Raw genomic sequence first — 26,389 nt, forward strand, 5'->3', positions numbered from 1 at the left:
GCTTTGCCTTGGCTTTCTGCTTTGTGTTGTCTTGTCCTGCTTCCATGTTTTGTTTTTTGTTCTGCAACCCCCCATTTCTTTGTTCGTTTGTGTGTTCTTTTTTATTTCTCCTTCATGCTTGTCGTTGTCTGCACTTGGCTTTGATTTGCAAAACAAACTATCAAAAAAACTAAAAACCAAAAAAAAAACAAAACAAAACAACCAAACACAATGTGGGGCCCATAAACCTGCATCATTGAATATCCCTGTCGCCGTTGATGACCCGGCTCTCTGCTCCCGTCCCTTCCTTGGCCTGCTGTGATTGGTGGCTCCATTGCTTGGCTTGGGCTGTGTTGTGTGGACGGAGCAGTTCACCCAAATATGGCCTTCTCGCTGACAGGTATCATTTCTGTGAGAAGTGCTTCAACGAAATCCAAGGAGAGAGCGTTTCTCTGGGGGATGACCCATCACAACCTCAAACGTGAGTAGATTTTGCTTGGTGATGTGTGTGCACAATCTGTACCATGGGGTAAAGTGTCTTCTCAAAGGGAAAGAGTTCAGTTTGAGGTAGTTCCCTCTGGTACTAGGCCGATAGAATATATTTCTTTAAAAGCCTGGATTCGTTCTGTAGTGTTTTTTTTTTCTTTAAAATATGGATTGACTGAACTGTAGTGAAGGAAAATAAATAAGCTTGGTGCTTAATACCGTAACTATAACATTAGAGGGAAAAGATGAGAATTGTTTTACCTCCTGAATAAAGGTGGAAGTATTTTATTGTGAGGAAAAAAAAAATAACCACACCTGCAGGCAAATAGGTGACGGGCACCTTCTGAAATAAATGAAACTTGACCTTCTGTTTATGGACTGGACTTGCTATTAAGCCTGTATTCAATTCCAAATTATGATTTTCGTGTAAATTGGAAGCAGATGATCTCCTTTTGCCATTCACATACTTTACTGTTGGAATGGCACCGGAGCTGTGCATGGGCTCATAGCTGCCTTTTCCAGGAACTGGTAACAACAAATTGTTTGAATAGTGTTTTGTTCCACTGTACTGTCCTCACACTTTCTTGAAAAATGTTGAAACAGATTTTCAGTGACTAAGGAAGCCCTTGAGGGACAGATGAGTACCAAGCAGTTACTGTGGAGATGCTGAGTTGTTAAAGCTTTTGGGCAGAAGGATGTTGCCCAAGCGCTTTAGATAGAAGCAATAAGGGACTTAGGAAAGCCTGAAGCCAGGGAAAGAGTTGTCAAAGTTCAATAATTGGATAGATTGAATTAATTTTCACTGGAAGTAGAAGCTATCTTTAGCAGCACACAGCCAAATCTTGGTCGTGCTGAGGGATGTGTCTATTTAGAACAGCTGTGGAAAAAATCCATTGGGCCTCAGCAGATACAGGAGCACATTTATCCTTAAGCAGGAAAGGTGGAAATGACATTTGTGTGCTGACCAGGGTATGGGGCAATGTCCCTGTGGATAGTGTGGATTGCAAGAACCAGGGTTTATTACATGTTTTACAGTTTTATTAATGAGAGAGCTGAGATATGAAGTGAGAGGGGCACTATATAGAAATCTCAAAATATAATCACTTAATACAGTTTTTTTTTCTAACCATTCATACAGTGTGATCTGTCTTACAAAAATTGGCACAGTTTGCCACAAATCTTTGAGTCAGAAGGTGTAGAGTGATTTTTAATTTGTGTACTAAATTTGGCAATACAGATACTAGATACAAATTTCTCTTACGTATACCTAATTACATGAGTAAATTGGTTAGAACAACTAAAAGCTTTTTGAACCCACGTAGTGGTGAAGTACTTGCAGCTCTTCATTTTCATAGCTGGTTTAAATACTTGCTTGTTACATAGTGAAGATGGAGACTGTAGGCTATAATGAGGAGCCAAGTATATTTTTGAATGTGTTCCCTCACCCACTTGTAGCCTTTGTCACAGGAACTTATTTGGTGGGAGTAGACTTCCTGCTCCTTTATTCAGCTCCTACCAGACATAGTTAAAATTAAAAAAAAAGAAAAAAAAGAAAAGCTCACATATATGCAAGGTACTGTTTATTAATATGGTAAAACTGCAATTTGAAGTAATTGGGAGACAGAACCCTCTTGATTTATTCTATAACAAGCTTGAAGGTTTCTGTAGCTGACTGTATTTGGCATAAATACTGAAATAAAAGGGTCAGGAGGTTAATGCACCCTGATCAAGTGGGACTGAGTCTCCTTCACAGCTTCGGGAAGAAGCTTGCACTGATAACTCAGATTCAGCAGTTCCCTCTTAAAAGTAGGTTCTCAAAAGATCTCAGTGTTGCTTGTATAGTTGTTCTGGATTGTGCTGTACCAGACTGGTGTAAAAGTTACCTGGAATTAACTATCAAACGTGCGGAGTTGCTGGCTCTGTCCATGATGAACGGAAAGTCAGGCTCAAGTAAAAGTAATGGCTGGACTAGGCTTACAGATTTGGAAGCTGAAATTTCCTTTTGAATTTAATCTAGCAGGAAAGCTAGAGGAATCTGAAGATAGATAACCTACCTCTCTTTATAACTAAAGGTGTTAGGCCTTCTACATGTTCAAAATGCTGGGTAGGCATATCAAACAGTCACTTCATTATGCAAGACTGATCAAACTGGTCCAAAGCTTGAATGTCAGCAAACTACCCATTTATCTTATGGGAAAATTGAATAAGTGAGAAATGTGCTTTTCTGCAAGTTACTGTCCCATAGAAAAGCATCTTTGCCACAAGCGTTATCAGTGGTGCCATATACTTCAGTTATCTCCCACTTTGTGAAACGCAGCTCCCTTATAGTGCTAGAGAGTGTTTAAGAATCCTAATTGCAGCCCTTGACTTGGTGTGTGGAGATGAATGTGGTGTGGTATGGCACGAACACATGTCATTTTGTGTTAAAACTGAGTTTTATCACCTGTTTCTCCATAGCACAATAAACAAAGAACAGTTTTCTAAAAGGAAGAATGATACACTGGACCCTGAACTGTAAGTAGTGCTGTCACATTTTGAATGCTCCTCATTTCATCATACCTACTTTGAAAGGACATGCTGTTCATTCATCTCCACCTTTATTTTTCAAAGTATTCCAATTTTAGTGTAGCTGTGTTTGCTAACTGTTAGGTGCTGTCCTGTAAGCAGCATATATGGTATTTGTCCTGAGATCCCAAATGATCTGCTTTTGAGAAAAAGTAGATCTGAATGTATGGGCTTGAATTAGTCATTTGGTTGCCTTGAATATAGGTTCAACAAAAGGATGAATTTGTATAACTCAGCAGTTTGAAACCATGTTGTGGCAAGTACATGAAGTCTCAGAACTGTCTCTGTCACTTGGCAGTATCTTTCTTGATGCCGTTGCCTTTTCTAGTTGTCACATTTTACAGGCAGCTGTACTGGAAGGAAAAGATCTGTTAAATTTGAATCAACTGATTCTTCTGCACTGCTCTGTAAGAAGAACTGTAGACATTCAGCAAAGCTAGTATTTTGGTGACTTGATATTTTTTACTCTCTATTCCTGAGATTTTCAATTCAGGCACTGCATTATTTACCTGTGCTGCCACTCCTAAAATACTCTCTTTGTTCTCAAATGAATGAGCAAAAAAGATGTGTAATCTTTCCACACTGTCTTTCTAAGGTCACCCAATTTGTTCTTCCATTTACAAGGGCAAATGGAGGGAGAGCAACTTGATTCATAACTTCTCTTTGCTTTTGTTGTGGTGAAGATATAGCCTATCACTAGAGAATAAACCGAACTTGCTGTGATGCCATGTGCCCTATATAAATGACAGTCACCCATTGAGTTTCAGACTCTTATATAGAGAGATTCAAGAGAGTCACTGTGCTTTTACTTGACCTTAGGTGTTCCTTAGGTGTAACCTTAGGTGTTCCAGAAATTTATATTAACCAACATCTCTGAGACAGACAATATAATTTAGTTCCATTGCCTTTAAATCTTTGCTGGCCTTCCAAATTTGACTTTGTTACAGTTTTTTTTCTCCTACCATTTTCACCTTTCTGCAATGTGTTCTAGGCTTTAAATGTGAAGGGGCAACTAGAGCCAGCCTGTTCCTTCTGGTTCTTCACTTGTGCCACCTGTGAATCCTTTTTCATCTCCGTTATAGTTGCAAACAGTTCACAGATTTGATCATTACAAGAGCTTCTTCATAAATACATCTTTTATCTGTGTATGTACATGTCTGTATAAAGTGAGGTAACAGCAGTAAGGCAGTCAAATAGTAATGAGGTGTCCCTGCTGTCTACCTGACTTCAACTGGTCCTTAATTCAGGCTGGAGGCTGTTCCCAGTATGGACATGCCTTTATGTTAAGTAGGCTCAGGAGCATAAGTGCTAGGGCATCTCTATTAAAATGGTGCAAAATATGCTATGAAATAATGTTGCTACTAACCTCACTTCCTTACCTTTTTCCTGCCTACAGATTTGTTGAATGTATAGAATGTGGAAGAAAAATGCACCAGATCTGTGTTCTTCATAATGAGATAATCTGGCCTTCAGGGTGAGGAATTTTTTGTTTTTAACTGTATAGTGTATGATAGATTGAGGAGTGTTTTTGTCTAAGCTTCATTATCTTGATTACATCCATGCCTAAAAAGATAAATTCAATGGGAAAAGTTCCACTGACACTTGAAAGTTTTGCAGAACTGTAAACTTTAATGTAAATATAATATCTCACTGTATGATGTGAAGTCCTTTTTATATACTTGTAACATTCCTATAATTGGAAGAGAGCCTTTCAAGCTTTTTTTGTATTTCAAGCTGTTAATCTTGTATGAAGAGGAATTCTACTTTTAGTTTCTGTAACAGTTTCATGCTGGTCTCTGTATTGTTCAGATTTTGTCCTCTTCAAATAAAAGTTTTGTAACCACTAAAGAACTTAACAGATGAACTTGCTTTTCTTATCGCTATGATTAGATTAAATCTGAAAAACAAGATCTACTCCCCTCTGATCAAGAGCTGTGAATCATTGAATCATCTAAAATAATGTGTTTTTCCCCAATTGCTTTAATAACTTTTTTAAAAAAACAGCAGATAAATCATACATAAATAAGCCTCTCTTCAGAGAGCTTAGGTGTCCTGCTGTAGATGAGAGAGATTACTTATACCTGTTTGTTGTTCCATTCACATTTGTGCAGAAGTAGATCCTATAACTGAAGGACAATTTGTCCAGCATTTACATCCTACAGTGCCCTAGGGTGTTTAAAGAAAACGATCGGTGTTCATATAATTCAGCATCTCATCTTCAGCTGATAGAGTGATTTGAGAAGAAATATTTTGAGCCAGTGTTGTGAGACCTCCTAGTGAAGGCTGATGTTTCTGGGCTCAGGCTGGCAGGTGGTGGCAGGAGGACCTGATGGGGTACCCAGCCTCTAACGTTTGCAGCCCCAAACGACTGGGGCCGTTTTTTTGCTGGCAATGTTCTTGGAGGAACTCATGGTTTGATTTGGGGTAGTCTTTCACTGTCTTGTACTTTTGCTTCAGCTTTGTCTGTGATGGCTGCCTAAAGAAAACGGGGCGAACCAGGAAAGAGAACAAATTTTCTGCTAAAAGTAAGTGTCTCCTACTTGCACCAGAGATCTCTTAAGCTTGGGGAAGAACTGTCTTTTATGCTCATTTTGCATTTATTTTGATACTTTATTTTAATCAAGTAAGAAGTGGGAGGGTAGTTTTGGTAAGATACAGTTCTGCAATGCTGAGAATACTTGTGTGCATAGGTGTTTTCAGGCTAGTAGTCTGTTGCAGAGCGCTAACGTTCTGCTTTAGAGTCCTACTAATGCAAGATACTTGGCTTTTTAACTTGACTGCAGTATTAATAGCATTGGGAAATAGTTACTGTGTGATTGCAGTCTAACTTAAGGGTATGATAACATGTTCAAGTCACTATGACCAATGCTGCTCTTAAAAGATTTGATGAAGACAAAGGTTGCATCAGCTAGTGACAAATATCTCTACAGATGTTTCCTCTTGATTAAGGCAGCTGTTTGGAAAGCATTATAGAAGGAAATCTATGCAGTCATCCATCTGTTCTATAGACAAGTCTCTGAAAAGCTTTTTTTTTTTTTTTTTTAACTTGATGCACTTCTTTAAAATAGTGCATAGTTGCTTTTCTGCTCAAAAAAAGCTTCAAGATTCAAACATGACTTAAACATAAGGATTAAAGACATAGTGCAGGGTGAGTGCTTTGAAGGTGCTGCTTTGACAAAAAGGAGGGTATCCAAGGCTGCCTTGAGATTTGGGGGGTGGATTGATGGGCGTAAGACACAGAAGTGTTCTCTTTAGCTATTGTGAACTAACCAGTGGATGGATGGTTTCAACAGCTTTGTCCCTTTCCAAAATCTAAACTTTCTGAATTCACGGAGGATACTAGATTTGCTTGAATTTTGTTTGATAGGAGAATCTTCAGCAAAATATATCTTTAGGGATACAATAATGTATTTAGTAGTTCTTTATTATCAAAATATGATTGTTTCCTTTTTGAAAGGAAATATATTGACTTGGCTGCAGTCTGACATCATAGGAAGAATATACTTCCAAATGCAAGAGCTAAGTCTGGAAACAGCATTTGCAATCCGATTTTTTGAGTAATTAAAAGCTTCTGTTCAGGAGGAGCCTTAATTATGGCTGGCTGCATTAGAAAACACTTCAAATGGGATTACTCAAATGTTAAATTAGAACTGCTCAGTTTGTGTATATTCAGAGCTGTATTGTTTCTGTAGGGTTACCTGCTACAAGGCTTGGTACCTTCTTGGAGAACAGAGTCAATGATTTCCTAAGACGACAGAATCACCCAGAGGCAGGAGAGGTTACGGTTAGGGTGGTACACGCATCTGACAAAACTGTAGAAGTAAAACCAGGAATGAAGGCAAGGTAGGTCCTGTCTGTTTCTAATTTTCCTTTCTTCTAAACAAAAAGCTATTTGAATTTTCTTAAGTGCTGCTACTTTGAGAAAGTAAAGCTGTGTCAGCTTGTGGAAAACATATCACAGCTGCAGAATGTTACATTGTTGTGATCGGTGTCATTTGTTTGCAAAGTAAAAGTAAAAAGTTGATGTTGCCTTGTATTTGAGTAGTCTTGGAGGATTTTTTTTTTTAATTTCTTAAAATTATGCTTGCAGTAGCCCTCATTCATCATTGTTGCCTTTACTTGCTGCCTTGCATTCTCTGATACGTGAAAGTATCTAATATTCCCCTTCATTTTCTGTAACCTTCAGGTTTGTGGACAGTGGAGAGATGGCCGAGTCCTTCCCGTATCGAACAAAAGCGCTTTTTGCCTTTGAAGAGATTGATGGTGTAGACTTGTGTTTCTTTGGGATGCACGTACAGGAGTATGGCTCAGATTGTCCCCCACCCAATCAAAGGTGAGGAGCTGCAGAGCTGAAGACCCAGTTTATTTTTAGTACTGCCTCAGTTGGGTGAACTTTCTGAAGTTCTGTATAGCTCTTGAGAGTTGCATATCAAAAAACTTCAATTTCTCTTAGTTCTAGTAAGACAAAGGGTGTTTGTAAAGGGATTTTTTTGTTTTAGCGAGAATCATTGGTTACTAGAGAGACTGACTGGCAGACATGTTGCTTCCTTTCAAATACTGACCTGATCTTGAAGGCAATAGCATGGTTGCAGACAGATGAGGCTGGATTATTTTAAAAAGTTGAGTTTCTAGAAGTAAATTAAGATGAGAGTCTTTGAAGGCTGGTATTGCATTGGATGCTTCAAATAGATAAATAATGTATTAATATGTAATGTATAAAATAATGTCTATGTTGTTTTTTTCAGGCGAGTGTATATATCTTACCTTGACAGTGTTCACTTCTTCCGCCCTAAATGCTTGAGGACTGCTGTCTATCATGAAATACTTATTGGATACCTAGAATATGTAAAGAAATTAGGGTAAGTCTTTTTTTAATGTGTTTTTTTTTCTATGCAACATATATGATAAGTAAATCCGTAATAGTGCAAACGAAGTTACTGAACCCTCTTGTGCAAAATACAGTGCCTAAGTGACAACAAATAGCAAAGTAGCCTGTCTACCCGTGTATACTTGATAAAGTGGAGAACAAATAGAAATGGATTGTAGATTTTTTCAGGGCAGAGATGCACTTCAGATCTTTTAGACTTATATAAAGAGTTTCAGAACTGATCCAAAACTTCTGTAAATCTGCATGGAAGAAGTGAACCTGTTTGCCTGGACCATAAAACTGTTACAGTTGTGCAAGGCTACTAAGAAATCTCTTACAGGAGGAGTAGTTGAAATTGTGATCATCTGGAAAGTTAGAAGAGAAAGGAGAGGATGCAAGGGAAAGCGCAAAAGAGAGCACAGTACCACAGATAACATGAGAAAGGTGGAAACTTAAATGACCATGGTAACCAAAGTAAAGTGGCAGTGAAGTAAGCATCAATCTATTGCCAAAGATATCTGGAATAGCTTGGCAAAGAGCTATTCAAGAAAGAAGTGTTAGGGGCTATATTTAGAATAGTTGCTCAAGAAAGACAAACTTAGGAGAGTCAGAATGGAGGTAATATTCTCTTCAATACCTAAGTGAGATAATATCTTCCATAGTACAGTGAAGGCAGGTGTCAGACATCTTGTTCTGCCTTTTTTAGTTACATATTTTTAATCTGTAAAATTGCTGCATAGTGCTCAGACAACAGTTTTACTTGATGCTGTTCTGCGCTCATGGGTAACATCAGGTTCTCATTTTGGAAAAACAATATTGGTCACGCGATACCATCTCTCCCTTCCCAGGCAGAAGGAATGACAATTGGCTGCAGTTCCAGAGCTTAGACAGGGTTGTACAGATGTGTTTCTCAACAGGGCAAGGATGGTTGTTTCTCTAACTTGAATTCTGATTATTCCTCATACTGGAGTTCTTTCAAAACTGTTGGTGGATAACTGAGGTAGTAGTAGTGAACTTTGTAGCATTATATTCTCTGCAGCTGCCACTATTTGGATATCTTTTGCCTTGGCAGTACTTAGGATTGTGTACCCAATAGCATGGGTTGATTTTATTCTCACATCTAACTCTGGGACTTGTTAAAACTTATTTTTCAAGCTAAAAAGAAAAAAAGAACTTGCAATTAATAGAAATGTATGTTCAGGCAAATGTGTTCTTAAAATGTTGCTAGGTGTTGAGTGAGTACACTGTCTCAAGGAAAAAGAATTCAGCATTTTCCTATTAAAAAATCTAGTCTCTATCTTTCTCTTATGTAATTATTAGCCGATTGTCGGATGGTTACCTCTAGGCTGGGACACACACACGCTTTACATTAATCACTCTGCGTGAAGCTCTGAATCTCTGAAAGTTAGTGAAAAGACGCTAATGCTCTGTGCATGAATGAAGACAAAATGAGCATTAGAACTTAAATCTTGGAGAACTGTAATTATTGTCCATCTGGTAACACCAGCCAATTTTGTGCTGGCTCCATCTTGTGGCAGAGGCAAGCAAGCTTAATGAAGAGTTGCTGGAGCTCACGCGTGGTTTTGTTTGAACTGTGCTAGGTATACTACTGGGCACATCTGGGCCTGCCCACCCAGTGAAGGAGATGACTACATCTTCCACTGCCATCCTCCTGACCAAAAGATACCCAAGCCCAAGCGACTGCAAGAATGGTACAAAAAGATGCTGGACAAGTCTGTGTCGGAGCGCATCGTCCATGATTACAAGGTTTGTTCAGTGTGTGTTTGGACTTGGAGATGGGGGCAGGCTGGCTAGTCTTCTGTCCTTCTTTGCATTAGGCATTGCGTGTGTGATTCTTAGGGTATATGTCAATTTAATGTGAGATGAGCAATACAACTTTAAAGCTAAAACATATTGTATTTAAAGCATACGGTTCTGAAATAATTTAGCAAGAGATTGGAAATGGTGGTGCACCTTCTGCAAGAAAACCGTATTCTTTAGAAATTCTAGGTAAGAGAAAAATCTCGTTTTAACAACACAAATACACATGTTGGAAACTTCAGTTTTCTTTTTTTTTTTTTTTTTTTTTTTTTTTTAATAACAACAGGGTTAGGCTGTAGAACACAGTTGGCAACTTGTACAACTTTCAAAATTATCAGGACTTCAGCTTGTGTGGACAGTTAGAGTGGTTATACTGTCCCATCTGGTAAATTTGCACATTGGAGTCTACAGTGATGGCTAATTTATTTCTTTGGAGTGGGAATGTTTGAAATGTCACTGCAAATTAGGAGCTGTCTGTAACTGGTGCAGCATTAAATCCACACTTGGTGCACTCAAACTGGATCGTAAAGTTGTCTCTTGTGCTTAGTGCCCTGATGCCATTTTTTGTCACTTATTTAAAAGCTGGCTTCAACATGCTTAATTTGTAATAATCATAACCAAGTGTTTTGTTCCTTTCAGGATATATTTAAGCAGGCAACAGAAGATCGTCTAACAAGTGCAAAAGAGCTGCCATACTTTGAAGGAGATTTCTGGCCTAATGTTCTGGAGGAGAGTATTAAGGAACTAGAGCAAGAGGAGGAGGAACGGAAGAGAGAAGAAAACACTAGCAATGAAAGCACGGACGTAAGAATCTTTCTGCTGTTTCTAATGTTAAAGAATGTGACTACCTGTGGCTAGTTAAAGGAAGTGCCCAGGCTGTCTGGTTAACTGTCTCTTTCACCTTCCTGCGAGATAAGTACCAGTTTAACATTTTATATCACAGCCGTTTAAAAAAAAAAAAAAAAGCACCAAGCTAATTCTTATTAGCAGTGACTTAGGATGAGAGCCACAAAATACTGTTGAGAATTGTTGTTGGGCTTGTTAAACTGGAGAAATTCCTTGCTGGTGTCTTGTGCATGCTTTCAAAAATTGTGGTTTTCATACTCAACAATATAAACCAAAAAATAAAACACACCTCTTAGTTCAAGAATAAGTAAGAAAATGAAAAGATGCAGAACTCTGTGCGTTTGGCAGTTTTTGATCTTCTGAGCTTTTATGGAAAAGGAGAGGAATCTAGGGTGAAATCAGTTTTGCTTACAATACTTTTTGTTAGTTAGCCCTGTTTAAACACTGCTGTTTTGTCAACTTATTACCTATTAGAATTATTTTTCTAAGGATTGGTCCATTAAGAAAAGTTAGACTTAGCATGGCAACTACTGTTTGTATTTCTCCTGTACCCTGCTTTGCAATACCTTTGCAATAGCCTTCTAAGGCTTCTAAATGACCTTAAGTATAAGACCAACCTGCTAGGCAACTTTATCAAATTTGCAGTTTAACTGGTGTTTTCCTTAGGAAGGGCTTGTTTAAAGTTTTTTTATTTGGCATAGCTGCAGCTTCCTATCTCAATGTACAAGAAACCAGTCTTGAGGCATCTTAGTTGCATGTGTGAGATCTGTCAACACTTAGGTTGATTCTTCACAGCAGTTTATCCCAAATCCCACGGAGGGAGAAACTTGCTGTGTATTGCTATTTAACCATGACTATTAAAAATAAGCATTTAATACTTTACCCAGTGCCTCACTTCCTGAAAATGAGGCGGTAATAATCTGTAGTATGAAATGAAGTCATGAAATCGTCATTCATGTCTGCTGGAAACTTCCATGCCATTAAAATTATTTTAGGTTAGGAAAAAGCTTATTGGAATGAGAATTGCTTTGGGTCTTGATCATCATATGGTCTGGAGCCTCAGACAGCCCCTTTAACTAGTACTGAGGGGAATAAATGTTCATTGGTAACTGATTATAATAGGAGTGAAGTGGACCTGTTTTGGCTGTCGCACCTTTCTTCTGTTGTATCGTGCATACTAGAACTTGCACTAGTAAGAGCTTTCAGACTGAGAACAACTTAATGTCATGTTCAGTGCAGTCTATAAAAAGAAATTATCAGACAAAGGATAGATGGCTGTAATGTTAAGAAACGAGATCTAGGTGAATTAAGTTCTTTTATTATTATTTTTAAACCTCTGATTACTGGGTTAGTGCAGAATCAGTTGGGCTTTTCAGTTATTTTTAGTTTGAATTGCATTGAATTGCATCTGCTGAAGCCCTTTGGGATTAGCTGAGATGTTCTTTGGTACTGAACTGTAGTAGGCAAACAGGTTTTGGTAAATACTGTTTAGCTTTCTTTATCTCTTACACCTCCTAAGCATTTATGCTTTTCGTATCTTTAGAACTATATAATGCTCATCTTGTTATCTTCTAGAGTGATTCCACTTGAATTAATTTAGTCTTTTGGGGGACTGTGGTAATTGTCTTCAGAGTAAATCACTGTGAAAAGTGTTCAGGCCTTCAATTATAGGAGGCGTGAAGGTAATAAAATGTGGATATGGTATAGCTCAGATACCTGACATAATTTTAAAAGCATTTTTTTAAACTTAAATAGGTGAGTAAGGGAGACAGTAAAAATGCCAAAAAGAAGAACAATAAGAAGACAAGTAAGAACAAGAGCAGCTTGAGTCGTGGCAATAAGAAGAAGCCTGGCATGCCCAATGTATCCAATGATCTATCCCAAAAGCTATATGCCACTATGGAAAAGCACAAAGAGGTAAGAACTGATAGAGTAAGAAATATATATTCTTAAGTAGACAGGTGTGCAAAGCCTTGCAGTGAATTCATGTGCTTTAATTAAGATCCTCAACCTGACCTGTACAGAGTGGCACATGTGACAGGGGTACCAACAAATCTGAGCTTTCTATGCTGTGGGGGCATTGGGGTCAATACAATTGTGCCTATACAGAACTTCCAAACAGTAAAACTGTCAGGGCAAACTAGGCTGTTCAGTCCAGTGCTCTTTACCAAACAGTCTTGAAGAAGGTGAACCCGTAATGCATCCAGAGGGCTGAAATTTTCAGTCCTTGCATAGCATATGCAGTCCCCAAATGACCATTCCTGTCAGCACATCGTTCAGGTGTTGGTTAGTCCTGAAATCATATATTCTGCAAAACGAAGTTTGACTAAAATCTCTTGATGAGCGCTGCCGTTAACTGTTTTTACTTTACTTTTCAGGTCTTCTTTGTAATCCGTCTCATTGCGGGCCCTGCAGCCAATTCCCTGCCTCCCATCGTTGAGCCTGACCCGCTCATTCCATGCGACCTGATGGACGGGCGTGATGCTTTCCTGACCCTTGCTAGAGACAAACACCTGGAGTTCTCCTCCCTACGAAGGGCTCAGTGGTCCACCATGTGCATGCTCGTGGAACTGCATACCCAGAGCCAAGACCGCTTCGTTTACACATGCAATGAGTGCAAACACCATGTAGAGACCCGATGGCACTGCACTGTGTGTGAGGTATGTACGGTCAAGCTTCTCGTGCTCATGTCCCTTCGCTTCTCTGCCCACAGTGCTCTTTACCTGAGACAGTTCCTCGGTAGAAACTGATGAAAAACATCTGTACAACTCAGCACCCAGCAGTCAGAAAGAAAGGAGCGGAAACATTTAACGTAACAGGCAGTGCTAGGAGCCACCAGGGTGGCTTGTGTCTCCTTCCAAGCTGGGGAGAACCAGAGCTGCAGAATTCCATTTGCTGCTGTTCGTTTAGGAGCTGTAGCGAGTGCTTAAGCCTTAAAGTCAGGATTAGTGGGATGTTTTTCTTCTTTTTTTTCCTCCTGAAGAGCAATGACTTGTTTCTTCTTGCACGGTAGTCAGAAATGGGGAGCTACAATACTTCAGTAACTAGGCCTCTCCACTGGTTTATTGGCATGGAAGTTTTGCCATGCTATGGATCAGATTCCTAACTAAAGCAAACAATACACTGTTCTTGGTCTTTCTATTATTATTATTACTGATAAATACTTGGATAATTTTCCCAGTCATTCTGTAGTTGCAAAGAACATTCTTGACTCCAGAAGTGTTTTGATACCTGTGTGTTTAAAGATCAAGCCAGTGGTCTGGTCAATACTGTGTCTTCCAAAGCTGGAGTCATCTTGAACCTGACTTGTAATTTACCTTTTCAGCCTGGTAGTAGCAAATAACTCTGCAGCAGATTCAGTTCTGAAAGCCTCTGATTAAAATATGATGGTCCCATTTCCTCATATGTATCAGAAAATAAACTCTAAAATTTCTGAAGTCTTAAGGAATTGCAAGGTCATGCATCTTTTCCTTAAAGTCATATATTGACCCCTAAATCTTGTGCTTTCACTGGATGTAAGTGGTGTTCAGGTTATTCTTTTGGGACCCTACTGCTTAATCAGCTCATCTGAAAACAGAACCAAGTAGCTGGCATTTTCCTTTCATCTTCAAAAACTGGGACTCTCTTGCCGTTTTTACCTCCTCCTATTGAAGAAGCAGTAGATGGACAGCTGTTCCTTGTCCTTTTTTTTCTTCCTTCCCTATCAGGAAGGAAAATGAAATTCTGGGCCAGTTGAATCATGTGTGACCTGTTAGCTCAACGCAGACCTGGTTTTCGAGCTGTATATATTTGTGTAAATTTCAGACTTCCCCCGTGCACATTTACTGCCTATATAATTCAGATTTACTTCTTCTCCACTAGCCTGAAAAGTTTAATTTTTCCCTCTTGTAAACAGTTTGTGTGGGAGAGTCTGTGTGTAATGTGAAGCAATGTGACACCATTTATCTGTTTGTTTATTGTGGAGTTACAAGAGGAGCGTTGACTTGTTTCTTCGTCGTCTTTGCAGGATTACGACTTGTGCATCACCTGCTATAACACTAAGAACCACGACCACAAGATGGAGAAGCTGGGCCTTGGGCTGGACGACGAGAGCAACAACCAGCAGACGGCGACGACGCAGAGCCCTGGCGATTCCCGCCGCCTGAGCATCCAGCGCTGCATCCAGTCGCTGGTCCACGCCTGCCAGTGCCGCAACGCCAACTGCTCACTGCCATCCTGTCAGAAGATGAAGCGGGTGGTCCAGCACACCAAGGGCTGCAAGCGCAAAACCAACGGAGGGTGCCCTATCTGCAAGCAGCTCATTGCTCTTTGCTGCTACCACGCGAAGCACTGCCAGGAGAACAAGTGCCCGGTGCCCTTTTGTCTCAACATCAAACACAAGCTCCGGCAGCAGCAGCTCCAGCACCGCCTGCAGCAGGCGCAGATGCTCCGCAGGCGCATGGCGAGCATGCAGAGGACCGGCGTGGTGGGCCAGCAGCAGGGGTTACCCTCCCCGACGCCGGCCACCCCGACGACTCCGACAGGCCAGCAGCCCACGACACCGCAGACCCCGCAGCCCCAGCCTCCGCCTCAGCCCGTCTCGCAGCCTCAGCCCGCGCCCCCCAACAACATGGCGCCCTACACCATGCAAAGAACTCAGCCCCCCGGCGCCGTGTCCCAGGGTAAGGCAGGTGGCCAGGTGACTCCTCCAACTCCACCCCAGCCACCTCAGCCACCGGTTCAGGGTCCTCCTCCGGCAGCGGTGGAAATGGCCATGCAGATCCAGCGGGCAGCAGAGACCCAGCGACAGATGGCACAGGTTCAGATTTTCCAGAGGCCGATCCAGCACCAGATGCCCCAGATGCCGCCTATGGGAATGAACCCCCCACAGATAGCGAGAGGTCCCGGTGCTCATATCGATCAAGGAATGGGGCCAGCGGGCATGCAGCAGCAGCCGCCGTGGGTGCAAGGAGGGCTGCCCCAGCCTCAGCAGCTGCAGCCAGGAATGCAGAGGCCATCCATGATGTCGGTAGCGCAGCCAGGGCAGCCCATGAACATGGCTCCGCAGCCGGGGATGGGTCAGGTGCCCGGTGCGGCCCAGCCCAAGCAACCGCCTCTGCCCCAGGCCGCCTTGCAAAACCTCCTGCGGACTCTCAGGTCTCCCAGCTCGCCCATGCAGCAGCAGCAGGTGCTTAACATCCTTCACTCCAACCCTCAGCTGCTGGCGGCTTTCATCAAGCAGCGAGCAGCCAAGTACGCGGGCTCGCAGAACGCCCAGGGGATGCCGGCGCAGAGCGGCCTCCCGCAGGGGCAGCCGGGGCTGCAGGCGCAGCAGGCCATGCAAGGGCAGCAGGCAGGGGTGCACGCCAACCCCGCCATGCAGAACATGAACCCCATGCAAGCGGGCGTGCAGAGACCCAGCATGCCGCCGCAGCAGCCGCCGCAGCAGCCGCCGCAGGCCATGGCTGCCATGAATGCTCAGGCGCAGCAGATGAACATGAATCACTCGGGGATGGCGCCGCAGTTCCGAGACCTGCTCATGCGGCGGCACCAGATGATGGAGCAGCAGCGCCACCAGCAGCAGCAGCAGCAAGGAGCGGGCCCGGCCCTGGGGCCCGCCATGGCCAACCACAACCAGTTCCAGCAGCCCCAGGGCGTTGGGTACCCGCAGCAGCAGCAGCAGCAGCAGCAGCAACGCATGCAGCACCACATGCAGCAGATGCAGCAAGGAGGCATGGGACAGATGGGCCAACTTCCGCAGGCCATGAGCGCGGAGCCGGGAGCCAGCCTGCAGCAGGCTTTCCAGCAGCGGCTGCTCCAGCAGCAGATGGGCTCCCCGGCGCAGCCCAACCCCATGAGCCCCCAGCAGCACATGCTCCCCAGCCAGGCCCAGTCCCCGCACCTGCAGGGCCAGCAGCTCCCGTCCTCGCTCAGCAACCAGGTGCGCTCGCCGCAGCCGGTCCCCTCGCCACGGCCCCAGTCCCAGCCCCCCCATTCCAGCCCGTCGCCCCGGATGCAGCCGCAGCCTTCTCCGCACCACGTCTCCCCGCAGACCAGCTCCCCGCATCCAGGACTGGTAGCTGCCCAGGCCAACGCCATGGATCAGGGGCACTTTGCCAGCCCGGACCAGAGTGCAATGCTCTCCCAGCTGGCCGGCAACGCCGGCATGGCAGGTCTCCATGGTACAAGCGCCACGGAACTGGGGCTCAGCTCCGACAGCTCAGACTTGAATTCAAACCTTTCACAGAGTACACTAGACATACACTAGACACGTTGTAGCATTTTGGGAGCAAAAAAAAAACAGAAAAAAAAAGAAAAAAAACTTATTTTCTCAAGACTTTTTGTACTGAAGACAAATTTTTTTGAATCTTTCTTAGCTAAAACAACATTTTTCCCTGGAACACATCTGAACTCTGCAGTAGTAGTTTGTGGTTTTAAAAACAAACCAACGATGAACCTGAGGGACAGTAGAGTACAAAGAATATATTTTTGTTATGGCTGGAATCATAACCAGCCCTTTTTCTTGTTTTTTTTTTTCCTTCTTTTTCTTTTTTTTTTTTTTCCTCACGTGTGTGCGTGGGGGAGGTCGGGGAAAGAGGGCAGTCCTTCGGCTGTTCACCAAAGGACACCCTACTCATGCCTCCCAATAGGTTTTCTTTTTTTTTTTTTTAAATTAATGAAAATATGTAATATTGATAGTTATTATTTACTGAGGCAGATGGTAAACATTTTCCCTATTCTGGTTTTTCTTCATGTCACGGCAAAAAAAAAAGGAAAAAAGAAAAAAAATAACACAGGAGAACATTTTCTTAAAACCGGAGGACAAAAGGGGTTAATGTTGCTTTAAAAATACATTACATATATAAATATATATATATTAAAGTAAATACCAATCTTTTCCTTTATGGTTGGAAATATGTCAATTCTTTGAAAAATGTAAAAATATTAAATAACTCAGCCCCCTCCTGAAGTCTACTTTTGTCCTCCAAGAATTTTCTATACAAGAGTCTGAGCTTAAAAAAAACTTCAAGTATTAAAATAATTTGTACATGTAGAGAGAAGACAACATTTTTGCAAATAACAGGGGCAGCTGCCAAATGGATGTAGTATATATATTGTGGTTTCTGTTTTCTTGAAAGAATTTTTTTCGTTATTTTTACATCTAACAGGAAAAAAATAAAAAAGAGGGTAAGAAACAATTCCGAGGGGATGATTTTAACCTGAGAAAAAGTCCCTGGGGTTTCTTCTTTATGCTTGCTTTCTCTCCCGTGCCCCTTTTCCACCCTCTTCCACTTTCTGTAAAACTTGAAAATAGAAAGCAAAAAACCCTCAAATGTTGTAAATCATGCAATTAAAGTTGATTACTTATAAATATGAACTTTCGATCACTGTATAGACTGTTAAAAATTGATTTCTTATTACCTATTGTTAAATAAACTGTGTGAGACAGACAGCCTGGTTTTAATGTTTGCCTTCTCTCCCATATGTGTTGCTTGTTCTCAAAATGGGGGCGGGAGGAGCAGACCAGACCATAGGCCACTTCCAGTGTTTGCTGCTTAGCAGTTGCAGAGCTATTTAATGTATATGACTGTTTAAAAATGCAACTCTACAATAAGGAGTGTGGAGTTATCACTAGTTTCATGAGCAGATGCTTTTGGTACCACTGGGCGCTTGTATCTGTTCCCGACACGTCTCTCACCAAAGAGATGAGCGCCGACCTCAGCAGCTGGCCACGCAGCTGTCCCGCTCCCGCGCGCCGGGAGCAGCTCACGTTCCACGGACCTGCCCTGCGTTCTGAAACGCAGAACGTTTGTTTGGACGTGCGATGTTAAAAGCTCCTCTTTCTCTTGGAATGTGTTGTACAGCTCTTGGCATCGAAGTGTGAGCGTGTTCCTCAGAGGTAAGCTCGTATGGACGTCCCAAAGATGCTGCCGTGGGTGTCCTGCCCTGCTGTGGTCGACTTGGTGCTTTCCCTCCCTTTAGGTAGAGTGAGCTGCCTCGTATAAGGTACATGGGGCCACAGAATGACTGAAGTACAAGGGTAACCCTGCTGTAAAGCATGTGAGTAGCTGTCCCAAAGGCAAGACCTGTGCTTGGGATGTCCCGAGCAAGTGCTTGTTGTGTGTGTAGTAAGACCGGTTGTGTGTGCACATGGAGTTCACAGAATCACCAAAGGGATGAGGTTGGAAGGGACCTTTAGAGATCATCTAGTCCAACCCCCCTGCTCCAGCAGGGACACCCAGAGCACGTGGCACAGGGTGGCATCTAGGTGGGTTGGGAAAATCTCCAGAGAAGGAGACTCCACAACCTCTCTAGGCAGCCTGTTCCAGGGCTCTGCCACCCTCACAGGAAAGGAGCTGATCTATCACCTCAGAGCCTGCCACCTGTGCTTTGCTCTAGCCAGGCACAGAGTGCGCAGTTGGCTTCCCAAAATACAGCCTCACTGTGTTATCTGTGTGTGTGTGTGTGTGTACACACGAGGGATGGCTGCACAGGAGGTGCCTGGGTTGCTCTACACCAGGAAGGCCTGGGTGTGATCAGAGCACAACGTGTATGAACAGCAGCAGTGCTGTGAGCATCAGGATGTTCACAGATCCCAGAAAACAGCAGAATGGGAGCAAGCTGTCCTCAGCAAATGGCTGATGTGGGAGACAGGAGAAACGCTGTCTTAGTGATAACCCTACCCAAGTGCCAAATGTATTGCGAGGTGGCTGGGTGTTCAAAGCTGTCCAACAGGAATACTTGCTACTTGTTATAAATACAGTTGCAAAAATGCATCTCGTACAGCAGTATAAGCTGAGAATAAACAGAAAGGCATATTTGTTAGCAAACAGCCCTTACCAAGATGGTAGGAAGTCTCGGGGAGGCTTAAGAAAAGCAGCCTGGTGCTTTGGCATCCTCCCTTTGGCAGTGCTGGTACTGCGCGCCTCTGTGGCACACACCAACTCCGTGCCAAGGCTGGGGTTGCTTCTTCGAGCTTGGGAGAAACAGATGTTGGTCTGCTCAGGAGAACGCAAAGCAAAAAGCTTCATGTTGATGCCGGGACAGCAGTTTGGCAGAGTTCTCTGTGTCAAATAGGAGTTCTTTGTGTCCTTCCTCTTCTGTCTCCCCCACCCAAGCAAGGGCTAGTTTCACATTCTGCCTTGAATGTTCTCTGGCCTGGTAAAGTTGGGGTGGATGATCACTAGTCTTGGATTTGCATGCGGTTCCCTATCCCCTGTTGCTCCTTCCCCAGATCTCCCTGATTCCAGGGCAGAAGCCAAAGCTGCCAGTTGGGAGAAGGCCGTAGCTGACAGGGAAGTGGTAGGACTTCAGGAGAGTAACAAAAGCAAAAAGCATGTCACCTGCATCAGTGCAGTGTGCAACAAGCGAGTAACTGAACATCTTGAGGGGACGCTTAAGAGGAGGTTGTTTGACTTCCTGCCTATTTATTACACTCAGACTCTTGTTACAAAGAAAAGTAGTTGTAGACACAAAGCTAAAAATTTACTGTTGGTCTAGTTAAAGTTTTCAGTCTAATCAAAGAATTATTATTAATACAGTTATAAAATTTAACTATAAGCATTACTATCATTATGCAATTAAATGATACCCATGAACCCTCTAATGTTTACTCCTTTACACTGCCCTTTTGGGTCCTGACGTCTTCACAGTCCTTTGCTGGGCTCGCTGCAGTATGTCCGTGTCTCTCATATGGGGGCTCTTCGAACTGGAGGGCAGATCACGACCTCTCTTCACCCACCAGCCTTCTTTCCGTGAGGGCACAGTCCTGGCTCATGCCCATCTTGTCCATCAGGACCTCCAGCTCCTTTACTGCCAAGCAGCTTTCCAGCAGGCCAGCCTGCACCCTGGAGCAGTGTGTGGGGTTACTCCTCTGCAGACGTAAGATTTTGCAAGGTTCCTCTCTGCTGTTTCTTCTCTCCAGGTCCTCCTGAATGGCAGCACAACATCCTGGTCCGTCAGGCGTTCTCCCTTTTGCACCCTACGCACGCTGCTGAGGGTACCCTCTTCCTCACCACCCAGGGCACTAACGAAGACGTTAAGCAGTTCTGGCCCCAGTTTGGCCCCTGAAGCACCCTGCTGGTGACTGGCCTCCAGCTGGACGTTGTGCCACTGATCACAGCCCTTTGGGCCTGGTAGGTCACTCAGCTTTCAGTTCACCTTACTGTCCACTTCTTTAGTCTGTGCTTCATCAGTTTTTCTGTTAGGATGTCAGGGGAATAGGTGTCAAATACCTTGCTGAAACCGAGATAAACAACATTTTTCTGCTCTCCCGTCATCTACTCAGCCTGTTCTTTCCCTGTAGAAAGCTATTAGGCTGGTCAGGCATGATTTCTACTTCGTAAATTCAGGCATACTGCTACTTCCACTCATTTCCTTGTCCTTGATGAACTTGGAAATGGTTTTCAGGAGAAACTATAATTTTCCCAGGGAATGAGGTCAGGGTGATCACCTTCTACTTCCCCAACTCTTCCTTCTTGGTCCTCTTGAAGATAGGAGTGGAATTTACTGTCTTCCAGGCCCCAGGAGTCGCCCCCCAGCACAGTCTTTCCAAGATGATCGGAAGTGGCGTTCCAATGACATTGGTCAGCTCCCTCAGCACTCATGAACGCATCCCCTCAGGGCCAATGGATTTGCTAATGTTCAGTTTGCTGAAGTTCCCTAACCTGATCCAAAGGTTAATGTTCCTCACCTCAAACCTTCCCACTGCTCTCAGAGAGAATCCTGATGGGCAGCCTTACCAATAAAGACCAGGGCAGAGGAGCAGTGTGTACTTTCACTTTTTCCCACGTACTTCGCCGTGATGTCCCCTGTCCCATTCAGAGGTGATCCGTGTTTTCCCTAGTCTTCCTTTTCCTGCTGACACAAGTGCAGAATCCCTCGTTACTCTTCATGTCCCTCACCAGTTTGAACTACAAATGGGGCTGTCCTAACCTTTTCCCTGCATGCTCAAATAGTATCTTTACACTTCTCCTGGGTCACCTGTCCCCACTTCCCTTCCTCCCTCCCCCGCCCCGGATGCTTTCTTTTTATGTTTGAGTTTTGCTTGTTCACCTTTGCAGGGCTCCTGCTGCTTCTGCTTGACTTTCTGCAGTCAGCGTGAATATTCTTGAGTCTGGAAGAGCTGATCCTTGAAAACTCACCAGGTATCCTGGACCCCTCTTTTCTCTCCAGGGAATCCTGTGGGATTCTTCCAAGCAGTTTCCGCAATCCTCTCCTGAAGTCCAGGGTTGTGATCCTACTTTTTGCTTTGTTTCTTCCTTTTAGGATCCTGAATTCCTTCCCTGGGACTAACCAAGGAGCATCTTTCTTTGTCAGCTCCTCAATCCCCCATGTCAGAAAATTACTATCAGTGTATTCCAGAAGCCTCCTGGGTTGCTTGTGCCCTGCTGTGTGTTCCTTTCCACAAATGCGAGGGTTGTTCAGGCCCCTCATGAGGATCAGGAGCTGTGAACATGAGGCTTCTTCCAGGAGTGACCTTTTCTCCAGGTGGCGTTTGGGCCTGAACCCTGCAGCATGTTACCTCTGTTGCGGAGGACGTGTGTGCTGGCCCCCTTCCACCCGCCTTCCTGTACAAACTGCTGTGTCCAGGTCTGCCGGGGAGCTCCACTCCAGGCCTGGAAATTACACAGGCCTCTCCCTTAGCACCTGCTACCTATTACTTATAAAAACGTGTAACAGTAAATATTGCACCACACAATTGTACCTAATCTAAAATAACGCAGGTAACATTGCCCTGTTCATTAGATATCTGTTCCAGCTAAAATGCAGCTCCAGACACACCAAGACAGGTCCAGGCAGCTTGGAACCTGTATTGTTCCCAACTTGCAGCCTGGGACTTGTGTTGTTCACATGAGGCAGAACTTAGAGCCTGTTGCAAGCAGCAGCAGCACCGTGACAAGGCCGGGGGACATGTCACGACAGTGACAGGCATTCCAGCTGCTGGTTCCTTTTCTAACACTTCTTCTGATCCTTCTCTGACACACACTTAGTTCTTCTGCAAGAAGCTTGACCTCCCATTTCCATGGCAGTTTCTTTATATTTGCACAGCCCATGTTACTGGTTGTGCTGCCCCCAGCTCTGATTAAACTCAAGGTCTCTCTGACAGCCTCCTTAGAAAGAGATCTGTCCTGCAGCAGGTCTCATGTTGGAAGAAAGCAGTGGTCAAAAGTGTCTACTCCCAATAACAGATTCTGCCTAAGCAGGTGAAGTGACCTTCTACCCTAAAACAAGCAACAGGCTCCGTCCACAGCGGCCGCAGCCACAGCTACTTCTGAGTCACTGTTGAGAAGTCACTGGGCTGCAACCTCAGCCTTGACAGGCACATGGTGTGTGGTGCCATGTGCCTGACCCAACTTTCATCTGGAATTTTGTTTAGAAAAAAAAAGGGGGGTGTTGATGATTTGCTTAATTGCACTTAATTGCTCCCTTAAAATAGGTCCTGGTTGTAACTCCCAAGCAGGGATCATGCGCACCACGGATGCTTGAAAGGGAAACCTGTTCTGTAACTGGTGCTGTGGGTAACTCCTGGGCAATTAGCCATGGCTCCTGCTGTTGTTCTTGTTCTAGGGATTTAAGGAAGGTAGAGGTGTAGTTGGCACCATTTTCTGTAGCCATTTTTGAAGTTCTTTCAAGCTACTGGTAAATCTGACTCGGCTCAAACTGTTGTTTTTGCCCAGTTTGCAGTTCTGCTGAGCATTGGTGTGTCTGGGGAGCGGAGGGTCGTGAGGGCCACAGCTGTGAGCTCTGTCACTGGGTGTTTTGCCTCTCCCAGGCACCCGCTCTCCCCAGGGCAAAATGAGGAATGGACAGGGAGTGACAGCGGCGTTACAAAATGAGCGCACTTAGCCCCAGCTCCTGGCTAAGACAGCGCAGCTCCTGCTCTCCAGAGCTTAAAGGAACTATTATATCCTGCGGAGATGCTGGTTCTTCTCTTGCAAAGGCCATGCAAGAGAGCATGTGGAGCGTGAGGAGCGTGTAACCCACCTAATAAAACGTCTCCTTGCTCATACCACAGTCTCTGCTTGACTTTAGCAAATGCGCCCTTCTTCTGCCTTCATTTTCCACTGCATTAGGGCACGTCACACCAGGGCACATCACACCCTGGGCATAGTACACAGTCCAGCAGGGAACTCTATAGCCTTACAGAGGTTTTTGGTGCACTTCTACTGCTGCAGCTCTGGACTGTGTGACTAATGCATTTCACTTCCCCATTAGGCTTGGCCAGTTTCCTATTACAAGAGCTCATAACTGCGTTTTTTTTTCCTGCAGCTTGGTAGGCTTGATAGCAGAAAACTGGATTTTTCTTCCAAAACAAATCTCTGTTCAGCACTGCAATAGAGTGGGTAGATAAAAATGGGAGGCTTATTTCCAGGGTGATTTTTCTTTGTTTGTTTGTTTGTTTTCCCCTATTTTCCTATCAAATAAGACTTAAAGATTAGAGCATCACATCAAAAGGAGCTTGCAATGCAGTGGCTCCTGGGAAGTGAGGTTTGGGATTCATTCAATGGACAGCCCTCCAGGCCTGTTAACTGGAGGCCTGAGTAGCCTAAGGGCTGAGGAAGGGCATGGATCTAAGGACACAGGCGCTGCCACGGCTTGAATCACTAGCTGGACTAGAGCTGCCAGGGGAGTTTAGAACCCCAAAAGCATGAGTTTAAAAATGACAGCTCTCAGGCATTCTTCCATTTACGTGCTGCTTTCTCAGTCCAAGCTTGCACTGCAGGGTTTCAAACCTCCTTTCCATCATCCATCTCCCCAGTGTTATCACAGTGGGAAAGGATCTTCGCCCATTATTTGGGAAAAATGTATCTGTATCAATATATCAAATAACTATCAAATATTTTTGATATAAAATATAGCAAAGTGAGGTTTCCACTTTGGTAAACTGCATATAGTGACAGGTCTGATGGACATGGTGACTTCTCATCATCTGCTGTTACTGGCCTTCCTAGTCTTCCCTGCTACTGTTTCTGCTGGGGAAGGAGCCTGGCAGGACATAGCAGTGCCCCGTATCTTCCCAGACTTGCAGAAGAATCCAAGAAGGAGCATAGCTCAGCACTCAAAGTGCAGCTTTTTCTCCACACTGGATTAAGGCAAGTACTTAAAACTAAGCAGTTTTCTGCTCTTCTCCCCTTCTCAGTGGTGAGTCCTGGGGTTTGCTGAACCTGAAGTGTCTCCTTGTGCAAGTGAGAGACCCGGGAGGAGATGGGCATATCCTTCTCTTTCATCATGGCAAGTCATCATGGCATGGCTCTAGGTATAGGACAGAACTCAGGCTTTGCTGCCAGTGCACTGCCCACTCTGAAACTGGTTAAATCAGCTTTCCTCATGAAGTAGAGCGATTTTTCAAAACTTTGACAGTCCATAGCTGTGACGGAAAAAAAAAATCCTCTCAGGCTAAAAAAAGGTAAAGATGACTGGTGTTTAGTATGTCATTTACATACAATGGAAATAGGAGTTTAGAAACAAGGGATGATGATTCAAATGAGTTGAAGACTTACCTTAAGAGCTGGAGACTTACCCTATGTGCTTAACCTCTTTACTCTTTTTTTTTTTTTCGCATCTGTTGAATCCTGTCAACACGCACTGACAGGCTTAGCATGGCAGGAAAATATCATGAAAGGACACGTAACTTAGCATCCGTGCCTTTAGCTGGGTGACTTGTTGGCCCTCATGTTGGACTCCACCTCACAGTTTAATAGCTATATTTATTACATATTTATTACATAATGTGATTTAATTAGTAGCTACTGAAAACATATAGGAACTTAAATGTAACATTAAGAACGACCTCATAAGGGTTTTCTGTGTGTTCTGCTGTCTGTAAGAGAGGACTTGCAAACAGCAGCGGCTTAAATCTTCCCTGCGGCCAAGCCGGGACTGCTATGGGGCTGAGCCCTCACTTACAGGAACAACCAGGGAGCTGCCTACATGGCACTTGGGAAGTAAGATGCTGCTGGGGGATCCTGAATCAAGGAGGGAGACACCTGCTCTTTCCATGTCAGAAGTTTTGGTCAGTTTGGAGGCTGTTTTTTTGTTTTGTTTTGTTTTGTTTTAGAATTGTGTTTATTTATGGGCCTGCTGCGAAACATGAAAGTTTTCCAAGAACCCAACTGTTTGTAGACATGAGCAACAGTCACACATAAGAGACCATCTGAAACATTCATTACAACACTCTTGTTTCCCTCTCTCCGAGGACCAAGATGATCCACACTGTCCTGGGCACCAAGATGGTGGTGGTCGGGGAATGGCCGCCTGGGCACTGCCCCTGCTGTTGTCCTCCGCCTCCTGGTCCCTGAGCACAGCAGGGTGTCAGGGAGACCCCCTTGGAGGCGACTCCGAGGCCGGGGCAGTGCAGGCTGCTGCCTTCCCGCCCTGGCAGCTCCCGCTCCACCAACACGGTGCCGCAGGCCTCTCCCTGCCGGCGATGGCGCTCCGGGCAGCAGAGCCCGGCCCTCACCTCAGAGGCGGTCATTGCCTGTGGACTGCTGGGTGGCGCCAGGCGCTGCCGAGGGGAGCTGTGCGCCTCCCACCACCTCTACCCCCCTGCGGAAATGTCTCCATGTCTTCCCTGGACGGGATGCGCGGGTGGTGACTCCTCCTGCAAACCGCAGCCCGCATCATGTCCTGCCGGGAGGAAGGCAGAAGCAGCCACACAGAGATGTCACTGAGGATCTCCCATATCATCTTGTTCATCAGAATAACCCCCCATTAGGGGACTTGGTGCCTCTGAGCTCTGTATGTGTTTGTGCGGGGCAGGAGGAAGCCCACCTGTCAAAACCAAGTAGCTCTGGCATGAGCTTTTCTAAGAAATGTCAAGAAGGCAAAGCAGAATCATTTGAA

General features: G+C 44.2%; 1 protein-coding gene across 1 annotated transcript in view; it reads left to right on the plus strand.

Moving 5' to 3' along the window:
- EP300 (EP300 lysine acetyltransferase) overlaps positions 1-17,996 on the plus strand; it is a 60,677-nt gene extending 42,681 nt beyond the window's left edge. Inside the window, exons 20-31 of the mRNA XM_088532797.1 lie at positions 380-460; positions 2,923-2,979; positions 4,427-4,504; positions 5,488-5,555; positions 6,723-6,873; positions 7,217-7,363; positions 7,776-7,889; positions 9,499-9,664; positions 10,358-10,522; positions 12,320-12,481; positions 12,943-13,224; positions 14,571-17,996. Coding sequence (XP_088388923.1) covers positions 380-460; positions 2,923-2,979; positions 4,427-4,504; positions 5,488-5,555; positions 6,723-6,873; positions 7,217-7,363; positions 7,776-7,889; positions 9,499-9,664; positions 10,358-10,522; positions 12,320-12,481; positions 12,943-13,224; positions 14,571-16,811 — 3,712 coding nt within the window. The 3' untranslated portion in view covers positions 16,812-17,996. The remainder of the gene's footprint in view (positions 1-379; positions 461-2,922; positions 2,980-4,426; positions 4,505-5,487; positions 5,556-6,722; positions 6,874-7,216; positions 7,364-7,775; positions 7,890-9,498; positions 9,665-10,357; positions 10,523-12,319; positions 12,482-12,942; positions 13,225-14,570) is intronic.
- The last annotated feature ends 8,393 nt before the right edge of the window (positions 17,997-26,389 follow it).

The sequence above is a fragment of the Tinamus guttatus genome, unplaced genomic scaffold (genome assembly GCF_059628265.1).
Source record: "Tinamus guttatus ecotype Peru unplaced genomic scaffold, ASM5962826v1 Tinamus_guttatus_pri_ptg000472l, whole genome shotgun sequence".
Lineage (NCBI taxonomy): Eukaryota > Metazoa > Chordata > Aves > Tinamiformes > Tinamidae > Tinamus > Tinamus guttatus.